This window comes from Urtica dioica, chromosome 6, assembly GCF_054948205.1.
Source record: "Urtica dioica subsp. dioica isolate 48M chromosome 6, U.dioica_male_clone48M_v1_H2, whole genome shotgun sequence".
Lineage (NCBI taxonomy): Eukaryota > Viridiplantae > Streptophyta > Magnoliopsida > Rosales > Urticaceae > Urtica > Urtica dioica.
In genome coordinates this window covers 39,786,657-39,808,116 of record NC_142761.1, presented here as the reverse complement: position 1 = coordinate 39,808,116, position 21,460 = coordinate 39,786,657, and the positions used below count along the sequence as shown (strand labels likewise).

Here is a 21,460-nt window from a genome sequence, read left to right as displayed (position 1 = left end):
GGGCGATGAAACATGAAAATTGCGAAATTTGAACAAGAAGTAACTTCCCAGTCTTTCTCGAAAAAGAAACCGTCTGCATGTTTGAGAAACTGGCAAGAAACAACACGACGTCGTGACATAGAATGGGACTTGATCCATCTCAAGCCCAAAATCAGAAAAGGTGGCATTTTAGCCCGGCAACACAGTTGAATGGGCTAACCAGAAAAATGGGCCCATGAGCAAACTTTCACGAAACACACAAGAACAAAGATTAGAGAAATTCCAGCCTTGAGAAAATAGAAGAGAAAACCAAACCTCTCTCCAAATCTCAGTAATTGTTATTGTTCAATCACACACAATCCTATGGAGGATCTGAGATTTTCAAACCGGTTAGCATCCAAGGCCTTAGTAAAAATGTCTGCGAGCTGTTTTTCGGTGTGAATATATTCGAGTTTGATCTTTTTATCTTCCACAAGATCTCGAATGAAATGATGCCTGATCTCAATATGCTTAGTCTTACTATGTTGAACTGGATTCTTTGAGATGTTGATGGCACTGATATTGTCACAGAATAAAGTCATGACATCTTGTCCAACATCATATTCAGCAAGCATCTATTTCATCCAGAGAAGCTGAGTACAACTGCTCCCGGCTGTAATGTATTCAGCCTCAGCTGTGGACCAGGAGATGCAGTTTTGCTTCTTGCTGAACCAGGAGATGAGATTGTTTCCTAGGTAGAAACATCCGACAGAAGTGCTTCTTCTATCAACCGTGCTACCTGCCCAGTCAGGATCACAGTATCCCACAAGCGCAGAGGAGGTATCATATGTATATAAAAGACCAAATTCAGCAGTTCCCGAGATGTACCTTACAATTCGCTTGGCTTGAGCCAGATGGCTAGCTTTGGGATTAGCTTGATACTGTGCACACACACCAACTAAGTAGGCTATGTCTGGTCGGCTGATAGTAAGGTAGAGAAGATTACCAATGATACTCCTGTAGAGGCTTTGATCAACAGATTCACCAAGCTCATCCTTAGTGAGTTTAACATGAGTAGCAGCGGGGGTCCGCTTGTGAGAAGATTTTTCCAAGACAAACTTTTTCACAATGTTTTTAGCATATTTACTTTGGGAGATAAAAATACCATCATTCATTTGCCTGATCTGAAAGCCCAGGAAAAAATTAAGCTCACCAACCATACTCATTTCGAATTCAGACTGCATTTGTCGTACAAAAAGGTCCACCATCTTGTTCGACATTCCTCCAAAGACAATATCGTTAACATAGATTTGAGCAATCATGAGGTTCTCATCCTCCTTCTTTATGAACAATGTTTTATCAACTCACCTCTGGTATAACCATTCTGCACAAGAAATTGAGTTAGTCTTTCATACCATGCCTGAGGAGCATGCTTAAGGCCTTAGAGAGCCTTTCTAAGCATGTAGACATGTTGGGGTGAGTTGAGATCTACAAATCCTTTAGGTTGGGAAACATAGACTTCCTCATTCAAGTATCCGTTGAGGAAAGCACTTTTAACATCCATCTGGAAGAGTTTGAAATAGAGATGACAGGAGATGCCAAACAAGAGTCTGATGGCCCTTCCACCTGTGTATAACCCTGTGCCACAAGTCTTGCAACAGGGGCAAAGGTTTCATCAAAGTCCACACCTTCCACCTGTGTATAACCCCGTGCCACAAGTCTAGCTTTGTTTCGAGTTATATTGCCATGCTCATCAGATTTATTTTTAAAAATCCACTTAGTTCCAATAACATTAACACTGTCAAGTTTAGGAACTAACTCCCAGACTTCATTTATTTCAAACTGAACAAGTTCCTCTTGCATAGCACTAATCCAGTATTCATCATCAATAGCTTCATTCACATTCTTAGGTTCAATCTTAGAGACAAAGCAGAGATTACCAATCACCTCCCGATAATTTACAGGAGTTTTTGGGCGAGTGCGCATTCCTTCACCAATCTCACCAATCACCTCATGAGCAGGGTGATTTTTCTGAATTCTTATGAAAGGAACTCTTTGTTCAGGAACAAGAAAAGTCTCTTCATCAGGAACGATGTCATCCACTTTGTCACCAGCATCTGTCCTGATATTAGGGCTCCCGGAGGAAATGTCGTCCACAATGCTCTCAGCATCTGTCCTGACATCTGTGTTACTAGGAAATATCTCATCTTCATCATTAGTACTTTTGAAAACAGCATGATCATCATTAACCACCACATTTATGGATTCCATCATAGACTTAGTGCGTTTATTAAATACGCGATAGGCCCGACTGTTTCTAGAGTACCCAAGAAAGATACATTCATCACTTTTAGGATCAAACTTACGTCGGGGATCCATTTCAGCAAGAATATAACATACAGAGCCAAAGACATGGAAGTAGTTCACATTGGGCTTTCTCCCCCTCCATATTTCATAGTGAGTGATAGTAAAACCTGGGCGAATAGTAACTCTATTATGAATATGGCAAGCTGTGTTGAGTGCTTCGGCCCAAAAGTGACGTGGAATGTCTTTGGCCAGCATCATTACTCTAGCCATTTCTTGAAGGGTTCGATTTTTCCTTTCCACAATCCCATTTTGTTGTAGTGTGATGGGAGCAGAGAATTCATGGGCTATTCCTTCTGCAGTACAGAACTTAGTAAAACTCATATTCTCAAATTCCCTTCCATGATCACTCCGTATTCTGATCACTTTGCCAATGCTTTCACCATTTTCTCTCTGAACCTTCTTGCATAAAGCTTCAAAAACAGCAAAAGTGTCAAATTTCTCACGAATAAAATCAACCCAAGTATACCTGGAGAAGTCATCCACACACACAAAAACGTATCTCTTCCCTCCAAGACTCTCAACCTGCATTGGCCCCATCAGATCCATGTGAAGAAGTTCCAGAACACGCGATGTGGTCAAATGTTGCACCATCTTGTGTGACTTCTTGACTTGTTTTCCAATCTGGCACTCACCATATATTCTTCCTTCAACAATCTTTAGATCAGGGGTACCGACAATGGCCTTCTCAGATACATTTTTCTGCATGCTCCGAAGATTCAAATGACCAAGCTTTTGATGCCACAGCTTGGCTTCGTCTACCTTGGTCACAAGACATTTATTGACCTGAGCGTTTGTGACAGGAGACCACATGTAGCAGTTGTCACGAGATCTGGTTCCTTTCATAAGTTCATCTTGTTTCTCATTTATCACAACACACTTATCATGAGTAAAATTGACGCGAAAATTCAAATCACAGAGTTGACTGATACTGATAAGATTAGCAGTAAGACCTTCCACTAGTAAAGCCTCAGTTAAACAGGACATACCAGGACAATTGAGCTGACCTTTACTAATAATCTTGGCTTTTACTCCATCGCCGAAGGTAACATGACAATTAGAATAAGGTTTTACATTGGTCAGGAAAGCATGATCACCTGTCATGTGGCGAGAGCAACCACTATCCAAATACCAGTCGCTATCGGTGGAAGCATTCAGAGACGTGTAAGCAATATTGGCACGATAGGATGTGTCTTTCACTCTCCATTCCAACCGGGGAGAAGATTGATGGTGGGGAAGAGTGCGCATGTGGGTGGATTGATGCTGATGAAGATTCCTCCCATAAAGGCGATAGCAAAAAGGCCGGATATGACCCCTTCGTCTGCAATAATGGCAGATCCAACGCGGTATGTTGACAGGAGACCTGGTTGGTCCTTGCAGATGCTTCTGACGTTGATTCTGAAACTTGTCATCGCCAGATTTCTGAGACATTTTGTGCGGCATCTGGTTACCAGATGTTTGAGGAACAAAGATGGTTTGAGACGTAGAAGCACCATGAGTATAGCCAAGTCCCTTCATGTTCTTTGCTGGTTTTCCAATCGTCAGAATCTTATCAAGGTTGTCAGTACTAGAGTTCATCATTCTGACGGATTTTGTCATCTGGTCGAGTTCCACATTTAGGCAGCTAACTTCGCGCTTTAACTCAACAATGGTTTCTAAGAGCCTTGTCTTGTCTTCAGTTAGAGATAAAATAAGAGCACTCTGCTTGTCAAGGACCTGAGACTCTTCAACCCATTTAGTGTGTAAGACATTGTAAGCATCATTCATAGCATCATCAGATAATTCATCGTCAGTAGCAAATTTCTTTGAGGATTCAGCAGATTCACCAAAATGTTCAAGATTATAAGTAGGAACAGAGGCTGAAAAGGCAACAAAATTGCTTATCTGGTCAGAGTCACTATCTTCTTCTTCCTCATCTGAGAGGGTGGCGTTGTATCCTTTTTTCTGCTTTTTCAGGAAGTTTGGACATTCCTTCTGAATGTGCCTAAATCCTTCACACTCATGACTGAATTCTTTTTCCCTTCCCATACCGTTCACCGCTTCTGCTGTTTCTGTTAGAGTTTCCACCTTTCTGGAATCTTTGCTGAAAGTTGTCTTTGACATCTTGCGGGACATTCTTCCCAGTCATCTGGTTAAATCTCTTCATGACCCTGCTATAGTTTTTGGCCAACATAGCAATAGTATCATCAATTTCATTTTCAGAGTCTGAGTATACTGTTGGAATTGATCTATGGTTTAAGAAAAAGTTTAATGCTTCGGGTAAGCGGCGGAATTTTAAAAATTTTCTTTTGACAAGTAAAACGATTTTACTAACCTAGACAAAGAGCAAGTACACGTAAATAAAAACTATTATGAGCGTTATAAATTTACTAACCTTTTTAGAAGCTTGAACGTTGAGAAGCTTTTGGAAGGTTGCAACGTTCGTCTCCCCTCGCAGCACGTCTCTCTTCTTTCCTCGGCAACACGAGCAACCACGATGGCTTCTATCACAAGAATCACTCGAGAAAGAAAGGAATTAGTGTGTGGGAACTTTTTAAACACGACGACTCAAGAACAAGTCTCAATGTCGAAGAGCAAAAAACGCTAGGTCAAATGAGGACCTAGGTGCCAAAACAAAAACGAAAAATAACTAGAGAGAGAGAGAGGAGTTCGGCCAATATTCTAGAGAGAGAAGCTCTCAATCTCTAAAACTTTGGGATGAATGAAATGAGAAGAATAAGGCCCCTATTTATAGGAGAGGCTTTACCTTCAATAAGGTAGTTTCCTCTTCTATAGAATATCACATATTCATGAGCAAATATTGCCTTATTCCTTTATAAGTCACACGGCCAAGGAAGCCTTCTAGAAGGCTTGGATTTGTTTCCTCTTTTGTTCCCTTGCCTTGCCTTGACTTGTTTGGCCGAATTCTCTCTTACCCAATATAGAAAATTTGTTTCCTCTTTTTCTTTTAGCAAGTATCTTGATACATTAATGCACAAAATTGGTCTCTCTACTCTTGGGTTTGGACGTGTAAGACTTTCTAGAAGGCTTCTAGATTTTTCTTCATTTGTTCATGACAGCATAAGAAAAGCCCTTTAAGAATTTTCAAATAAATTCCATGGAATGAAATTAATTGACAAGGCCCAAATTATTCAACTTGGCCGAGTGACTATATGTCATCATATGACAATGTCAAAAAATTTATTGACATTCATTTCATCATATGTCCAAAAAGACAAAAATACCCTTTAGATAATTTTCGTAAAATTTGTCTCGTTCTTGTTTTGACTTAGCTTCTAGTTTAACTATTCCTACTCGATGTGATTTGTGACAGTGACCTCATGGATCCAAATGAAGAAAGCTTGAGCTAAATACTTGGACTCAAAAGTTCACAAACCTTTTCTAAGTTTAGCTTAATGTCAACTGACTCCATTAAAAAGTTGACACTGAAAATCTCTTGGTTCAAATGAATTTATTTTCTACTCAAGAATTCAACCTAATTATGATGAGCGGATCCACTGAATATTATCTATGTTTACCCTTCATGAATGTCATCAGCTAGTCGGGATTTACTAAATTACCATTTTACCCTTCTAGCTGTTATTTCCTCAACTCCTTTGTCGCTTGTGAATAAGTTAGAAACAATGTATTGACGAGGAGCTAACAAGTCACATTGTTTCATCCAAAAGAGTCAGGACTCAATTTGGACACTGGTCAGTTCATTTATTCACACTCCAAGGAACAAAGCATGAGGTGACATACATTGCATTTCAGCAATCTTGTACATGAATTCCATATCTATGAGAACTTCACAAAGTTACTCATGACATTCTCACAACTTAGTATTTCACCAATAGGCCCTGTTCGAAATCACATAGTGAGTCCGAACTCTGACTTTCTCAAATGAGAATACTAAGCTGTGAAATGGCATGTCTCATTTCAGGATTAAGGTAAGCACGATGCAATTCATACGTAGTGACTTCGAGACATAAGAGGTTAAATGATTTGTTCTTATTTTGTCTCTAGAAGTGCACTGGTCAATTCAGTACCTTCGGAAGATACCTAGAAGAACTATAGAGTCTCCAACTCTCAATGCCCCATAACCAGACATCATAGATGCTCCTAACAATCGTACTGAGGTCAATAGTCATTTGACCCTTAGATTGCGAATATATCATTTTAAGCAAACTACGAAGAGTTTGTTCATGCAAATATACATTTGTCTCTTCGTAAGTTGTTAAGTTTGTTTATGGACTAAAGACTAATGTTTTATCATAAAGCTTCAAACACACAAGGAAGAATGAATGAACGTTTCAACTTTTTATTAATGGATAAGTAATTACAAGCAAGAGTCTTCGTGAAACTTTATTACATCAAATGTACAAAATAAAGACTATAACTCTTCTTGTGGGCACCATTGACAACATATACCTGCTCCTTCTAATCATGAATAGAGCTTTTGAGTGCCATTCCTTTGTGTTTCTTATCCACCTTGGGAAGTGAAAGCTCAAAGGTCATGAGGGATCCCATGAGTTCGTCAAACTTCAGAGTTTTAAGGTCATGGACTTCTTCTACTGCCGTGATCTTCATTTTGAACCTTGGGCTTAGAGCTCTCAGCGTTTTCCGAACGAGATCTTCATCGGTCATGGGTTTGCCAAGGGAGTAGGATTCGTTAGCAAGATCTTGGATACGTACATTGAACTCAGCAACAGATTCATCTTCAAGCATAGTGAGAGCTTCAAAATTTGTAGTGAGATACTGCAGCTTCTGCTCATGAACTTTACTGGTTCCCTCATAGGCAACATCAAGAATTTCCCAACCTTCTTTGGTGCTCGTGCAGGTATTTATAAGCCTGAAAACATTTTTATCAACCCCGTTAAATATGGCATTTAGTGCGCGAGAATTACCCAGAGCTGCCTCATCTTCAGTAGGACTCCAGTCCTTCTCGGGTTTGGAACCTGTAGGAGCTCCTTTATCATCAACAGTAACTGGGGCTTCCCAACCATGTATCACTGCCTTCCAAGTTCTGCTGTCAAGGGATTTCATAAAGGCGCTCATGCGGGCTTTCCAGTAACCATAGTTGGTTCCATCAAGTACTGGAGGACGATTGACCGAGCCTCCCTCTCTGGAACTATCCATATCTGGTAATCAGAAAATAAATACCCAGGAAACCACCAAAAGATCTAGGTGCATGCTCTGATACCAATTGAAATTCTGATTAGTCACAAAAACAAGATGTCGCACACAAAGTGTTGACAATGTGTCCGACAACTTGCTTGAACACAGATAATGGATAAACAACAAACAATGCGATAAGAAAGATACACACGATATTGTTACAAAATTATCTATTCAGTCAAATTGTTTTTAAGAAGAGGATCTGTTGTTCATTTTTTTTTACCCTTTCGCTTTTGCTCAGAAGTGGTGATTGTAGCACCAATGAATTTATTTTTTTAATTTTTTTTCTTTATTTCTTTTTTATATAAGGGCATTTAACTAATCAAATAACCATATCGAACGTGTTCATATATTCTTGGTTATTTATTCTGTGAATTGTTCTGTTTTTAAACTGTGTTCACTGATTCAGATCTTGTACAACAAACCCTTCGTAGAATTAGTCAAAAAACTGATTCAAAATTAAGTCATTAATTATTTTTTGTTTAGTATGAAAGACCTAATCAAAACAAAGTAGTAGCTGGATTTATCTTTTTACATCATCAAACGTTGTAGTATACTGGAAACAGGAAAATAATTTATAGATAGATACAAGTTTATGAAGCACTTTCTTCGCGGTCACATGGTAGCTCTTATGTGGGCGAGGAAAAGCGGTCACATAATATTATAGGTAGATACAAATTTCAATTTAAATTTCAATTTAAATTTCAATATAAAGTGTCATTTGCTATTTAAATTTCAAATGACACAATTAATACAATTCATCATTAGACAATGAAATTGACATTATCTGTCTTATTCTACGTATAATATCTGGAATGTATAAAGTATATATTTTGAGTTGTAATTGTGCATTCTAAAAGTGGGGCTCGTATCAAGTACCCATTTGGAATAACAGCCTCGCTTTTTCTTTGATTTAGCATAATGTTATTTTTGTTCAGTAAATTTTAAACTGAATTCATGATCTAGAACTTTCAGAACAACATTTTGATACCACATTGCGGATGCTGATTGTTTAAAATATATTATTTCAGAATTCAATGCATTTTTTTGTATAAAAATAGCACAAGCTCTTCATAGGAGACGCTGTTCGTAGAAAATAAAAGTACATGCCTAAAAAAAAGAGAAGTAAGTACCTTCGATCTTGGTTCTGATGATACCGGTGTAACGTACCCAGCCAAAACTCAGCTCTGAAATTCAGCCATTATGTCGACAAGACCACCACCTACACGTGTAAGACAGTCAACATACTTAATGTTGCTTGGAAATCCAAGCAATAAAAACTTGTCGATCCTCGAGCAGCGATAGAGGTTCAAGTAGTCGAGTTTTGAGTTGCAAGAGAGATCTAGGAGTTGAAGCAGAGAGATCCAACACTTTCAAGTTTTGCAAATCCTACGGCTCCGTTTGGAACCCGGAAAATAGGAGGGAAAGGAAAATGGAAATCCCTCCTATTTTACTTAGGTTGTTTGGATGGAGGAAAATATAGTAGAAAAAAAATATGATGGAAAATGCGAGGGAAAGTGTATAACTAAAATGAGGATTTCATTTTCCTTCGAAAATCAAATGGAAAATGAGAATCTCTCCACATTTGTCTATGAGGGGATCACATTTGTCTAGGGTAAAAATGTAAAACTTTTTCAAAATGGGCGAAAAACGTAAATAAAAAAATTTAAGGGGGGCTAATTAAAAAAAATCATGGTAAAAATGTAAAAATTTTTAAAAATGGGCAAAAAATGTAAATAAAAAAATTTAGGGGGCTAATTAAAAAAAATATGGTAAAAATGAAATTTAAAAAAAAATGGGTCAAAAGTGTAAATTTTTTAGGGTAAAAATGTAAAACTTTTTAAAAATGGCCAAAAATGTAAATAAAAAAATTTAGGGGGACTATAATTAAAAAAAATTCATGGTAAAAATGAAATTTTTTTAAAAAATGGGTCAAAAGTGTAAATATTTTAGGGTAAAAAATGTAAAATTTTTTAAAAATGGACAAAAAATGTAAATAAAAAAATTTTGAGGGGGAGGGGGCTAGAGCCCACCCTGGACTTGAGTTAGCTCCGTCCCTAGTCTCATCGTTACTTTCCCGTCAATTTCTCTCATATTTTCTATGACTTTCAAACACAATTAGAATTTTGACTTTTTCTATTATTTTCTCTTATATTTTCATTTTCTCTATTATTTTCACTTTCTCTCTTATTTTCCGGGATCCAAACGGAGCCTACATGAAAAGTGAATTGTGATTTCCTTTGACTAGTCATGCAGTCCAAGTGACCGACATTAAACGAGACACGGCATGGTTACGACACGGTGTAAACAGGTTTGGGTCGACCTTGAATGGATCTGAGTCTATCTGTGTCGAACACGATTAAATAACGGGTGAACACGACACGAACACGACAACCCATTGGGACCCAATTAGACACGAATATTAAATGGTTTGTTAATGGGTAAACACGATCAAGACCCATAATGACCCAATGAATTGTGTTTGAACTTCTCTTTTGTATTAAAAACATTATGTTGGTGGCTTAGTTGATTATATGGAGTATTTTTATTAATTACTTATTCTGACTAATTTGTTATTTAATTTGATTTAGAGAATCTCAATATTTTGAAGTAAACATGTCTAAGGGCCTAAACCGATTCGCGTGTTCAAATGAGTTTAGTGGTCTAAATGGGTCTATGAGTCTAAGTGGGTTCATGGGTTATGGTCTAAAGGTTTGCAATTTTTTTTGGGTGTCTTCCTTCTTCATCTGTTCTTTGTTGAAAATGAAACCTAAAAAAAAAACACTATTTCTCTTCATTCATTTTTTTCATACCAAAAAATTTGTTTTTATTTTATTGACATACGACGGTAACAGAGAAGTAGAGCGCGATGGAGACGATGGCGAAGAGCTCGATGGTAGGGCAGGTGCTCCTCGAGTTTGGACCGAGGATCAACTGATTCTCGACGAACAATTTCTTTGCCCATTTCTTGGATCATATCATGCATCCAAATCTTCCCATGGTCATTTGTAGTTATGAAGGCCTTGCCAATGAGAACGCTGGTTCCCATAACCACTTCCTCATATTTATACCCGAGTATTGTCTGCGTAGAATTTCTATCTATACCTTTAAAATAGCACGCGATATCGAGAAATATGCCCATGGGTCTCTACTCAGTCCCTTGTAGCTCACTTTCAATATTGTTTTTCCATTCTTCGATGCCCCTTGAATACAAGTACCGGCCCAAAACCGTGAGAGCTAACGGATTGCCACTACTACAAATAAGCCTTTCTGGTGCGGAAGAGTATATTTGCGACTTGTCGCACCTAAATGGGGTGCGACTTTGTGGGCATCAGGTGCGACTTTTGTCGCACCTGATGCCCATATTTGTAGTAGTGTGCCTTCGCCATATTTTTCAACCAGTGTCGTCACTAACTCACTCAGAGTATTCCTTGGCCGGAGATTCTGTATTGGGAATACGCTTTCAAGGAAAAGAGCTGATGAGCGTCGTAGCTCACTCTCAATATGTCTTGGACTTCATGGTTTGGAGTTGAGTCAAGTAACTCCATTTCGCTTTCCCATTCTTCGATGCTCCTTGAACACAAGTGCCGACCCAAAACCGTGAGAGCCAACAGATTGCCTTTGCCATATTTCTCGACAATTGTCTCTGCCAACTCCAAGTATCTCTTGTCCAGAGATTCATCTCCTTCTTTACCAAAAGCTTTCGAGAGAAAGAGCCGAAGAGCATCCCCAAAACTCAGGTCCTCAATTTTGTGTATTTCGTCGGCTTTGATAAACTTGAGCACTTGTGAATCTCTGCTCGTCACAACAATTCTGCTACCTGGACCGAAGCATTCACGATCTATGGCCAGAAGGTCCAATTGCTTTACGTTATCGACATCATCAAGGACTAAAATAGCATTCCTTTGGCGGAGTCTATCCTTTTCGCGATGAGTGACATGTGTCAAAACAGTTCCGAGGAAACTCTCTTTTGCTGGTCTGAGGATTGGTGCTTCGTAACTTCCTCTCTGACGTTTTCAAGGAAAAAGAAACCGGAGAATCGATTGTAGAATTTGTTGAACAAGACACGGGCGATTGTCGTCTTTCCGATGCCGCCCATTCCCCAAATTCCAATGACACGAGTGTCCTTGTTCGTTAAGTTGACACATAAAGATGGCTCTATAACATGCAAATCGTTATCAATTCCAACAAGACCATTTGTATCATAACTAGAAGTAGAAGGTATCATTTTTAATTCTTCCATGACAGATTCAACAATTTTTTTTTATCAACTCGGACTCGGACCTGAAAAATGTAAATAAACTGTAGTCAATAATCATAGGGAAAATATCAAGAGTATCTCTCGTGTTTAATCGAAATGCGAGATTTATCCCCTCTAATTTTAGAAATATCAAACATATCCATTCAGTTTAATATAAATGACATATACATCCCCTAAAAAAATGTTATATTAAAAATATCACCATTTTTCTTTTATTTTTTACCAAAAAATAATTTGAACTTTCCAAAATACCCTTAATAAAATAATTTTTTATTTTCTATTCTATATACAAAAAAATTAAATTAAAAAATTTCTTTATAAAAAGTTAAGGATTTTTTTTATGAAGAGATATTTTAATTTTTTTTAATAAAATAGTAAATAAATATGTATTCTATTAAGAGTATTTTGGGGAGTTCAAATTATTTTTTTGTAAAAAATAAACGAAAAGGGTGATATTTGTAATATAACATTTTTTAGGGGATGTATATGTCATTTATATTAAAGTGAAGGGATATGTCTGATATTTCTAAAAATAGAGGGGATAAATCTTGCATTTCGATTAAATACGAGGGATACTCTTGTTGAAGTTTAGAGAGAGAGAGAGAGTCGAATCTGGAGAGAAGATAAAGAAAGAGAGAATCGGAGAAGAGAGAGAGTGTTCCGAGACTTTGAATATTTCTTATATTTGATATTAATTTGTATCACCTATTTATACATATGGTGGGTACAAGAGAGAGTGTAATAAATACATGTGTAATAACTACTTCTAGGAAAAAGAGAATAATAAATATACACAGAGAGCAAGACATAGGAAATAATATGAGAAATAAATGCGACAATTTCTCATGTGGAATGAGTTCCAAGGAGAAGACTTCCGAGGCAAGCTTGTCAGCGGAAGGGCGAGCTGGCGAGCTCGACGCGAAAGGGCGAGCTTACGAGCTCGACGCGGAAGGGCGAGCTGACGAGCTCGATTTCAACACTCCCCCTCAAGCTTGACTGTATATGTTGAGGAGGTCAAGCTTGCTACATAGCTCGGAAAAGGTTGCTCGCGGAAGGGCTTTGGTGAGAATGTCGGCGAGCTGATGACCTGACGGAATGTATTCCATATCGATTATTTTTTCTTCAATCTTTTCACTAATGAAGTATCGGTCGATCTCGATATGTTTTGTTCTGTCATGATGGACTGGATTTTTGGCTATGCTGAGAGCAGCTTGATTATCGCAAAAGATCTTGATTGGACCTTCGATGATGATCTTGAGGTCGTCGAGAACTCTCTTCAGCCAGATGCCTTCACATATTCCACTTGCTAAGGACCTGAGCTCGGCTTCAGCACTACTTCTTGAGACCACGGACTGCTTCTTGCTTCTCCAGGTAACAAGATTTCCCCAGACGTATGTGCACATGCCTGATGTTGATCGTCTGTCTGGAACATATCCGGCCCAGTCTGCATCTGTGAATACTTCGACACCTTGACTTCGTCTTTTCTTGAAGGAGAGACCAGTCCCTGGGGCAGATTTGAGGTATTGGAGAATCCTCATGACTGCGTCCATGTGAGTTTCTGAGGGATTACTCATGAATCGACTTACCATACTTACTGCGAATCCAATATCTGGTCTCGTGTGAATTAGGTAGATGAGTTTTTCTACGAGCTGCTGAAATCTTTCTTTGTCGGTGGCGGCCTCGTTGGTGCGAGCTAGAAGTTTCACATTGGCATCCATCGGAGTGTCAACTGGTTTGCAGCCAAGCATGCCAGTTTCTTTGAGGAGATCCAACGTGTACTTGCGCTGGGAAACAGAGATGCCATTTTCTGATCGAGCTACCTCCATGCCGAGGAAGTATCGTAGGCTGCCGAGGTCCTTGACTTCGAACTCAGATGACAAAGTTTGCTTCAGCCTCCTGATCTCTTCCAGGTCATCTTCGGTAATGACTATATCGTCCACATACACACTAAGAATGGTGTGCTTGCCTTGTGTGGAGATTTTTTAGAAGAGTGTTGGATCTTCTTGACTCTGCTCGTAGTCACAGCGTTTGAGCACGTTGGTGAATTTTCCGAACCATGCTCGAGGGGACTGTTTTAGTCCATATAGTGACTTCTTGAGTTTGCAAACTTTATTGGCTCCTTGATCTTTGTCAAATCCTGGTGGGAGTTGCATGTAGACTTCCTCTTCCAGTTCACCGTTTAGAAAAGCATTCTTTACATCGAGCTGGATGAGAGGCCAATCTAAGTTGGCTGCTAGTGAAATGAGGATTCTGATGGTATTGAACTTTGCAACTGGGCGAATGTTTCTTGATAGTCAATGCCATACGCCTGCGTGTACCCTTTTGCGACAAGTCGGGCTTTGTATCTCTCCACTGTCCCATCTGGATTGTGTTTGATGGTGAAGAGCCATCTACATCTAACAGTTCGCTTGCCTGGTGGTAGCTCGACGATATCCCACGTATCATTCTTTTCGAGGGCTTGGATCTCAGCATGACTTGCGTCTCGCCACTCGGAACTTTGAAGGGCTTCCTCGATGGAGTTCGGCACTTTTCCTTCATCTAACTTCGCCACATAGGCTTGGTAGCTCGTAGATAAATTCTCATAGTACACGTAATCCGCCATCCTGTATTGAGCACACGACCGAGGAGGTTTTCTCAATGCAATGGGTAAGTCTGGAGATTCGATGTTACCTTGTTCAATAGTGTCGTGGTTCAGGTTCGGAGAGACATCTTGGTCGCGAGCTTGTACCGGACTCTGGGTGATATTCAGTTCGTATGGAGAGCGTTCAGAGGCTTGCGAGCTGGGAATTTCTTGACCAGGTGAGGTCGGCGAGCTGGGAATTTCTGGAATAGGTGAGGTCGGATTTTGGGGCGAGCTGGGCGAGCGGGGAATTTCTGGAACAGGTGAGGTCGGATTTTGAGGCGAGCTGAATTCTGGGTTTATGATGAGCCAATTTGGGAAGTCATTTTCGTCATTATTTGGGAAGTCATTTTCGTCATTCTCCCCCTGACGAGCTGAATTGGCGAAGTAAGGACTGAACTCATGAAAAGATGCATCCATTGAGACTATGAATTTTCGTGATCGGGGTTCATAGCATTTGTAGCCTTTCTGGGTTGTTGAATAGCCAAGGAAGATGCATTTGAGCGATTTTGGTTCAAGTTTACCTTGGCCATAAGAATGGGTGAAGACTGAACAGCCGAACACTTTCGCAGGTAGAGTTGAGATGAGTCGACAGTGAGGGTATGTCTCTAGAAGGACTTGAGATGGGATTTTATAGCCAAGGACACGAGATGGCATTCTGTTTATGAGGTAGGTGGCTGTGAGGACAGCTTCTCCCCAAAAATGAGATGGGACGTTTGAGGAGAACATGATGGCTCGGGCGACTTCGAGAATGTGTCGATTTTTCCGCTCGGCTACCCCATTTTGTTGTGGCGTATGAACGCACGAGCTGGAGTGAATTATGCCATGTGTTTTGAAGAAATCGCCGAGCTCGGAATTAAAGTAATCTCGAGCGTTGTCATTGTGGACAATTTGAATGGATGTGTCGAACTGTGTTTGGATCATTTTGTGAAAGGTTTTGAATAGATTGGATGTTTCAGATTTTTGTTTCATCATGTATATCCAACTGAGTCTAGTGTGGTCGTCAACAAAGAGAATGAACCATCGAACTCCGGTGATATTGGGAACTTTTGAGGGGCCCCATATATCACTGTGAATTGTGGCAAAAGGACGAGATGGTTTGTACGAGGTGGGGTGATACGAGCTTCGAGAATGTTTGGCGAACTCACACATGTCACACTGAATGGAATTGATATTTTTATTGATAAACAAAGAAGGAAACATTCTTTTGAGATACATGAAATTTGGATGCCCTAGTCTAAGGTGATTGAGCATGATCTCTTTGTACTGGGGTGAATGTTGGGCGAGCTGACACATGGAGGGCTGATCTGGCTTGATGACATAGAGTCCGGTACTCAGCTCGGCATTACCAATCTGTCTCCCCGTGACCTGTTCCTGAAACACACATGAACTTCCATCAAAAACAGTTCGGCACTTAGAGTCTTGGTTGATCTTATGCACAGATAAGAGATTGCATTGCAGTTGAGGCACAAAGAACACCGAGTCTAGCCTCATGGACTTCGTCAAGACAACGGTGCCAATACCAGTGACTTGAGTTTTGGCTCCGTTGGCGATGGTGACTGATATGCTTTTATTACAAGCGGAGTAAGTTGTGAATAGACTTCGATTACCAGTCATGTGATCAGTGGCACCGGAGTCGACAATCCATGCTGTGGGATTCTCTGAGCTTACATTGAGGGCTCGAGGAGAGTTACCTAGAGGACCAATGCCCGAGTGTTCTCCACTGAGTTGGACTTGTTGAAGAAGCTTCTGGAGAATAGCGAGCTGGTCGTTGCTGAAGGGAGAGGAGTCTGAGGTCGAGGTCGAGGCAGCGGACGAGGTGGATACTAAGTTTCCGACTGAGTTCGGATCCTTAGTATCTTGAGTTGACTTCGAGCTCGGTAGTTTCCCATGCAGCTTCCAGCAGGTTTCTCGGAGGTGTCCAGGTCGTCTGCAATGATCGCAGTAGGGGCGAGGTTTGCGAGGTTTCTCTGTTGAGACGCGGGCTGCAAGAACTTTGTCTCCATGTGTGGTGAGGGCGGACGAGTCTGAGGATGAGCCCGGAAGTGAGCTCGATTTGATAACTCCCAGCATGAGTTTCCTCCTGCTTTCCTCGTGTCTGACCGCGGAGAAGGCTTCACGGAGAGATGGTAGTGGTTTTGTACTAAGTATCCGACCTCTGACCTCATCAAGGTCTTGGTTGAGGCCGGATAGTAGTTTAAACACACGTTTGGTCTCCACTATCCTGCGGTAGATTTTTAAGTCTTCGGAGCTGGTCCACTGGTGCTATTCGTAGAGGTCGGTCTTCTGCCATAGATGTGTGAGCGAGCTGAAGAACTGAGTAACAGACATCTCTCCTTGACGTAGGTCGTGGAGAGTGTTCTCAGTTTCAAACAGCTCGGACATATCTTCTGAGTTGGAGAAGATTTCTCTAGCTGCTTGCCAGATTTCTGCTGCCGTTCGGTAAAGGAGGAAGGTTTCTCCGATTTCGGGGAGCATAGAGTTTATGAGCCAGGACATCACCATGCTGTTTTCGGCCTTCCAACTCTTGAACGCCGGATCTTCGACCACATGAGATGTGGCCACGCCTGTGAGGTAGTCATCTTTACCTCGTCCCGATATGAACAAGAGCACAGATTGGGACCACTGTAGGAAGTTGTGGCCATTGAGTTTGTGGCTCGTGATATGTTGGGAGAAGGATTCAGATTGCGACTGAGTGGGCGTGGTCAGAGTGGTGTTCATGGTGGTTGATTTTCCCTGCTCTGATACCATGTTGAAGTTTAGAGAGAGAGAGAGTCGAATCTGGAGAGAAGATAAAGAAAGAGAGAATCGGAGAAGAGAGAGAGTGTTCCGAGACTTTGAATATTTCTTATATTTGATATTAATTTGTATCACCTATTTATACATATGGTGGGTACAAGAGAGAGTGTAATAAATACATGTGTAATAACTACTTCTAGGAAAAAGAGAATAATAAATATACACAGAGAGCAAGACATAGGAAATAATATGAGAAATAAATGCGACAATTTCCCATGTGGAATGAGTTCCAAGGAGAGGACTTCCGAGGCAAGCTTGTCAGCGGAAGGGCGAGCTGGTGAGCTCGACGCGGAAGGGCGAGCTGACGAGCTCGACGCGGAAGGGCGAGCTGACGAGCTCGATTTCAACAACTCTTAATATTTTCCCATAATCATATCATCGATTTTTTTTTTACAAAGTTAATGAGTGTATTACATCATACCTTTAAATTATTTTATACTTATTTTTTATATAAATATTATATACCTATAGGGTGTATTGAAAAACCCTTATGAGTAACTAAAGATATTTATTAATATTAAATTAAAAAAAAAACCTAGACATCTATTACTCGTTGTAAAATGAACATGCATTAAAAACCGGGTTTTGCGACTAAATAGCCAATTAAATTTTTTTAATTTGTAAAATAGTCATACTTTATAAAATTAATGAAATAATATAAATGAAAAAACTCTATGAATTAGTCAAATAGCGTCCTTCATTTAATATTATAGCCTAATTATCACAAAATATATATATGACTTCGTATTTATATGAGAACCACAAAATTTTTGTAAATTCATATAGAATATTACATATCTCCACCTCGAAGATCTCTGGGATAGTATTTTCAGGAGTATTGGTCTATGGATATATACTCTAAATTCTGATTTTTCGAGTTTTAGCCTCTCTATACTATCCCGCGATTGACCAAGTGCTAGCTATCTAGTTTGTATTTTGCTTTGCTCTAGATGAAGCTTTCTTTTCCCCTCTTTTTTTAATATATTTTTCAGTTTCGGTTATATATATATATATTATCATATTCGGATACAAATATAAAGGTTAAATATATATATGAACAATAATTAATGAATAGAAAGTTGTTAAAACTATTGAGAAACATTTAAAAGCGGGACTTAAGGTTTATGTCAACTAAAACCATTTATCAAATATAGTTAAATCCGGATAACTAACAATTTACCTCGCGTCTGCCGAATTAAATCCGGATAAATCCGCAATGGTTCTTAGAGATTCCCGCCACATCTTCACCTTTTCCGAGTCATGTCCAAAGCGTGTTTCGAGTTCTGAGAATGCAACTTCGAAGCTTCTCTTTTGGTGGCGTATATTCCTGGGCTCCACCTTGTAGAACACGGGTATAACACGCTGTTTATCTTCTTTCATGCAACGGACGATGTGGTTGAGCTCATCCAGACACCACCGAGATTGGGCATAGTTCTCTGAGAAGACGATTATCGAGATCGCCGATGCCTTGATTGCTTCTAGAAGCACAGGCGAGATCTCGTCTCCTTTCTTGAGCTCCTCCGAGTCTATGAACACTTTTATTCCTTTGTCACACAAAGTATCGTAAAGAAAGCTGATAAAGCCCCATCGTGTGTCCGTGCCTCGAAAGTTGATGAATACGTCGTATCTTTTGACAGAGGTACTCGAAGAAGAAGCCATAAGTGATCAACCTTCAAAAATATCAAGAGTTTTCTATCAGAAATGTAAAGGAAAGCTTATTAGATCGTGACTTTTTGTGAAGTTTGTTTATAAACTAAATGGAAGGTAATTAGTTTATAATGTGAATATATAAGTTTAAAGTTTACTGCTATAACAATAAAATTAACAAAAAATTAGCAAAATAGCCAAATCAAACGTTATGATTTGCTATATAGCCAAGGTTTGTAAATATTAAGTAAATAGCCAGTCGGATGTAGTGGCCCAATAATAGGTTTTTTATATCCGAAATTTGCCCTTGTTGCGTTTGAATTTTGAATTTATTTGAATTTTCGGATTATATAACTTCATGAAATTTTTTGAATTTTATTTCCTGATATAAGTGTGAACATGATTTAGTCTATTAATGTTTCCATGAAATCAGTGCATATTTGTTAATACATATTTACATATATATTAATATTTAATATTCTTGTAATGAAACCTTCTTACAATAATGAATTTAAGACATTATATATGTAACTAAGTTTAGGGTTTGATAACTTATGCAGTAAATATGCGTAACTAAGCACTTCCAGATAACCAAACACAATAGTATTTAATATTTACATATATTTACTACAGTTATTTACAAACCTACATTCTTGTAAAATCAAAGACACCAATTTTAAACTCTTTTACCATGGAATTAGTCATATACTACCACTCATCCAAACATGTTTTCAATAGCTTCACAACATGATATAGACATTACACATCAAGTTTTAGACATTGTACTTGAATCACCAACATTCTTTGCAACAAATATGGTTTTTATTAGCAGTAAACAGGGATTTACAATAAACCATAAATAATAGGTACATATTTGTTAAAATCTTCATACCATCGACATTAATATATGGTTTACTATTAAATCGTCCAACAAAAATGTATTTCGGAAACTTTGAAAGATTGACATATTATGCAGTTAATATGTGTAAATATAGATTTGGTCAAAAAACCTGAACGTGAGCGATATTTACTCGGATTTACTGCAGATGAATATGTCGACTCCTATTTTCTTCTAATATCCAAACACCCCAAATCTCCAAACGCATTCACAATGATATTACCCATACACTAACACACTGATTTACATTATTTCATTTCACTACCCATCAAGATCTAGATATAACACATCAAGATTTATACATCAAACTCGAACCAACAACATTTAAACATTCAAAAGGATTTACAATAAACATTTAAATCACTGAATGACACATGCATTTTGTATTTAAATCAAAATATTCGGATCCCCCAAATTTCATTGCGATGAATAGGGTTTTGTGAAAATTTTAGGATTAATGATCAATAATCCACGGATTCATTACACATAGGGAGAGGAATAAGTAATACCACCTATTTTCATAAACGATACCAAAATAAACATTTTATCCATATTGTAATATGTAAATCGAGGATGAACATTAGTAAATAAGAGTTCCAATTGAAAAAAAATCACACATGCATACCTGTTGCAGATACCCTCGCCGTAATCGGTTGCGCCAAAATGGTTGGAGTTCGTCGGAGTGAGGAACTGTTTTTGAAAAATATTTTTGGGAGAATTTTTTTTTTTTTTTTGGTTTTTCTTAATCGAAGAGTGAATATCGGTTGTGAGTTGATTCGTATTAAATTTGAAGGTTTTGTCAGGCGTTTTTGTAAATTTATAAGTCTCTTAAATGATATCTGGCTATTTACTTAATATTTACAAAACCTTGGCTATTTAACAGTTTTAAAGGTTTGATTTGACTATTTTGCTAAATTAACCTAAAATTAATAGGTGCGTTTAGTAGTGTTTTACTTTCTTGTAATAAAAAGCAGTTGCTCCTCTACTTTAAAAATTTCGACGTCAGGTTTCTGCATCAACAAAAACAAATTTGCAGCGATTAATATGTAAAGGTAAAACAATTTACCTCGACCCTAAATCCCAGCCGTATTAATTCACAGTGATCTGAAGCGCCTTTGATGTCATGAAAACGCAGCTTTGTGGCTTCCCAGATGGTTCCGTATGTTTGTGGGGTCCACTTTGTAGGTCTTTTTGCAACGTGCTATATGGTTGAGCTCATCCAGACACCTCCGAGAATCTGATCTGTGAGAAGACGATTATCAAGATCGGCGATATCTCGATCGCCTCCTTAAGCGCAGATTAGACTTTCTCGGCGATCGTAAAAGGAAAGTAGAAAAAGAAGAAGAAAAAAAGAATTTGATTGTGACTTTGTATGTGACTAGTTTTTTAATATATAGAGGAAGCACAAAGCAATATTAGCTTTTTTCTATGCACAAGAAAAGAGAGGGAAATTTCGTTTTCGATATTTTATTGATATCACACGGTTTCTCCAATTTTGTTGTTTTGGCTTGTTTGATAGGTCGTCGAGTTTTAAGATTTTTTTGTTTTTTTTTTTAACTACTGACAGATCCATGAACTGAATTGGGCACAAAATTATCTTTTGTGACATAAAAAAATGATAAACGCTGATGTCTACTACACGGTGGACCCCACATGCAGTGCTCTTGTGAAATATAGGTGTATGCGGATATTAACAGTTTTTAATTAAGATTTGAATTTAAGTTTATATGAAATATATTTAAAAAGTAAACGAGTT

The 21,460-nt window shown here is 38.7% G+C and overlaps 3 protein-coding genes across 3 annotated transcripts; all 3 read right to left on the bottom strand.

Annotated features, from left to right (window-relative positions):
• Positions 1–593: 593 nt before the first annotated feature.
• On the bottom strand, positions 594–7,347 carry LOC149394083 (uncharacterized). The gene is made up of 6 exons (XM_089618256.1): positions 6,899–7,347; positions 4,353–4,472; positions 3,001–4,306; positions 2,433–2,721; positions 1,899–2,141; positions 594–757 (listed from the first exon to the last, which is right to left on the bottom strand). Exons 1-6 carry the CDS (start codon positions 7,345–7,347, stop codon positions 594–596), a joined length of 2,571 nt encoding a protein of 856 aa, XP_089474382.1.
• Positions 7,348–10,898: 3,551 nt separating this feature from the next.
• LOC149394082 (disease resistance protein RPV1-like) lies at positions 10,899–11,707 on the bottom strand. The gene is made up of 2 exons (XM_089618255.1): positions 11,546–11,707; positions 10,899–11,486 (listed from the first exon to the last, which is right to left on the bottom strand). Exons 1-2 carry the CDS (start codon positions 11,705–11,707, stop codon positions 10,899–10,901), a joined length of 750 nt encoding a protein of 249 aa, XP_089474381.1.
• On the bottom strand, positions 11,632–21,062 carry LOC149394081 (toll/interleukin-1 receptor-like protein). The gene is made up of 3 exons (XM_089616506.1): positions 20,771–21,062; positions 18,340–18,851; positions 11,632–11,763 (listed from the first exon to the last, which is right to left on the bottom strand). Exons 2-3 carry the CDS (start codon positions 18,816–18,818, stop codon positions 11,730–11,732), a joined length of 513 nt encoding a protein of 170 aa, XP_089472632.1. The 5' UTR covers positions 18,819–18,851; positions 20,771–21,062; the 3' UTR covers positions 11,632–11,729.
• Between the last annotated feature and the right edge of the window lie 398 nt (positions 21,063–21,460).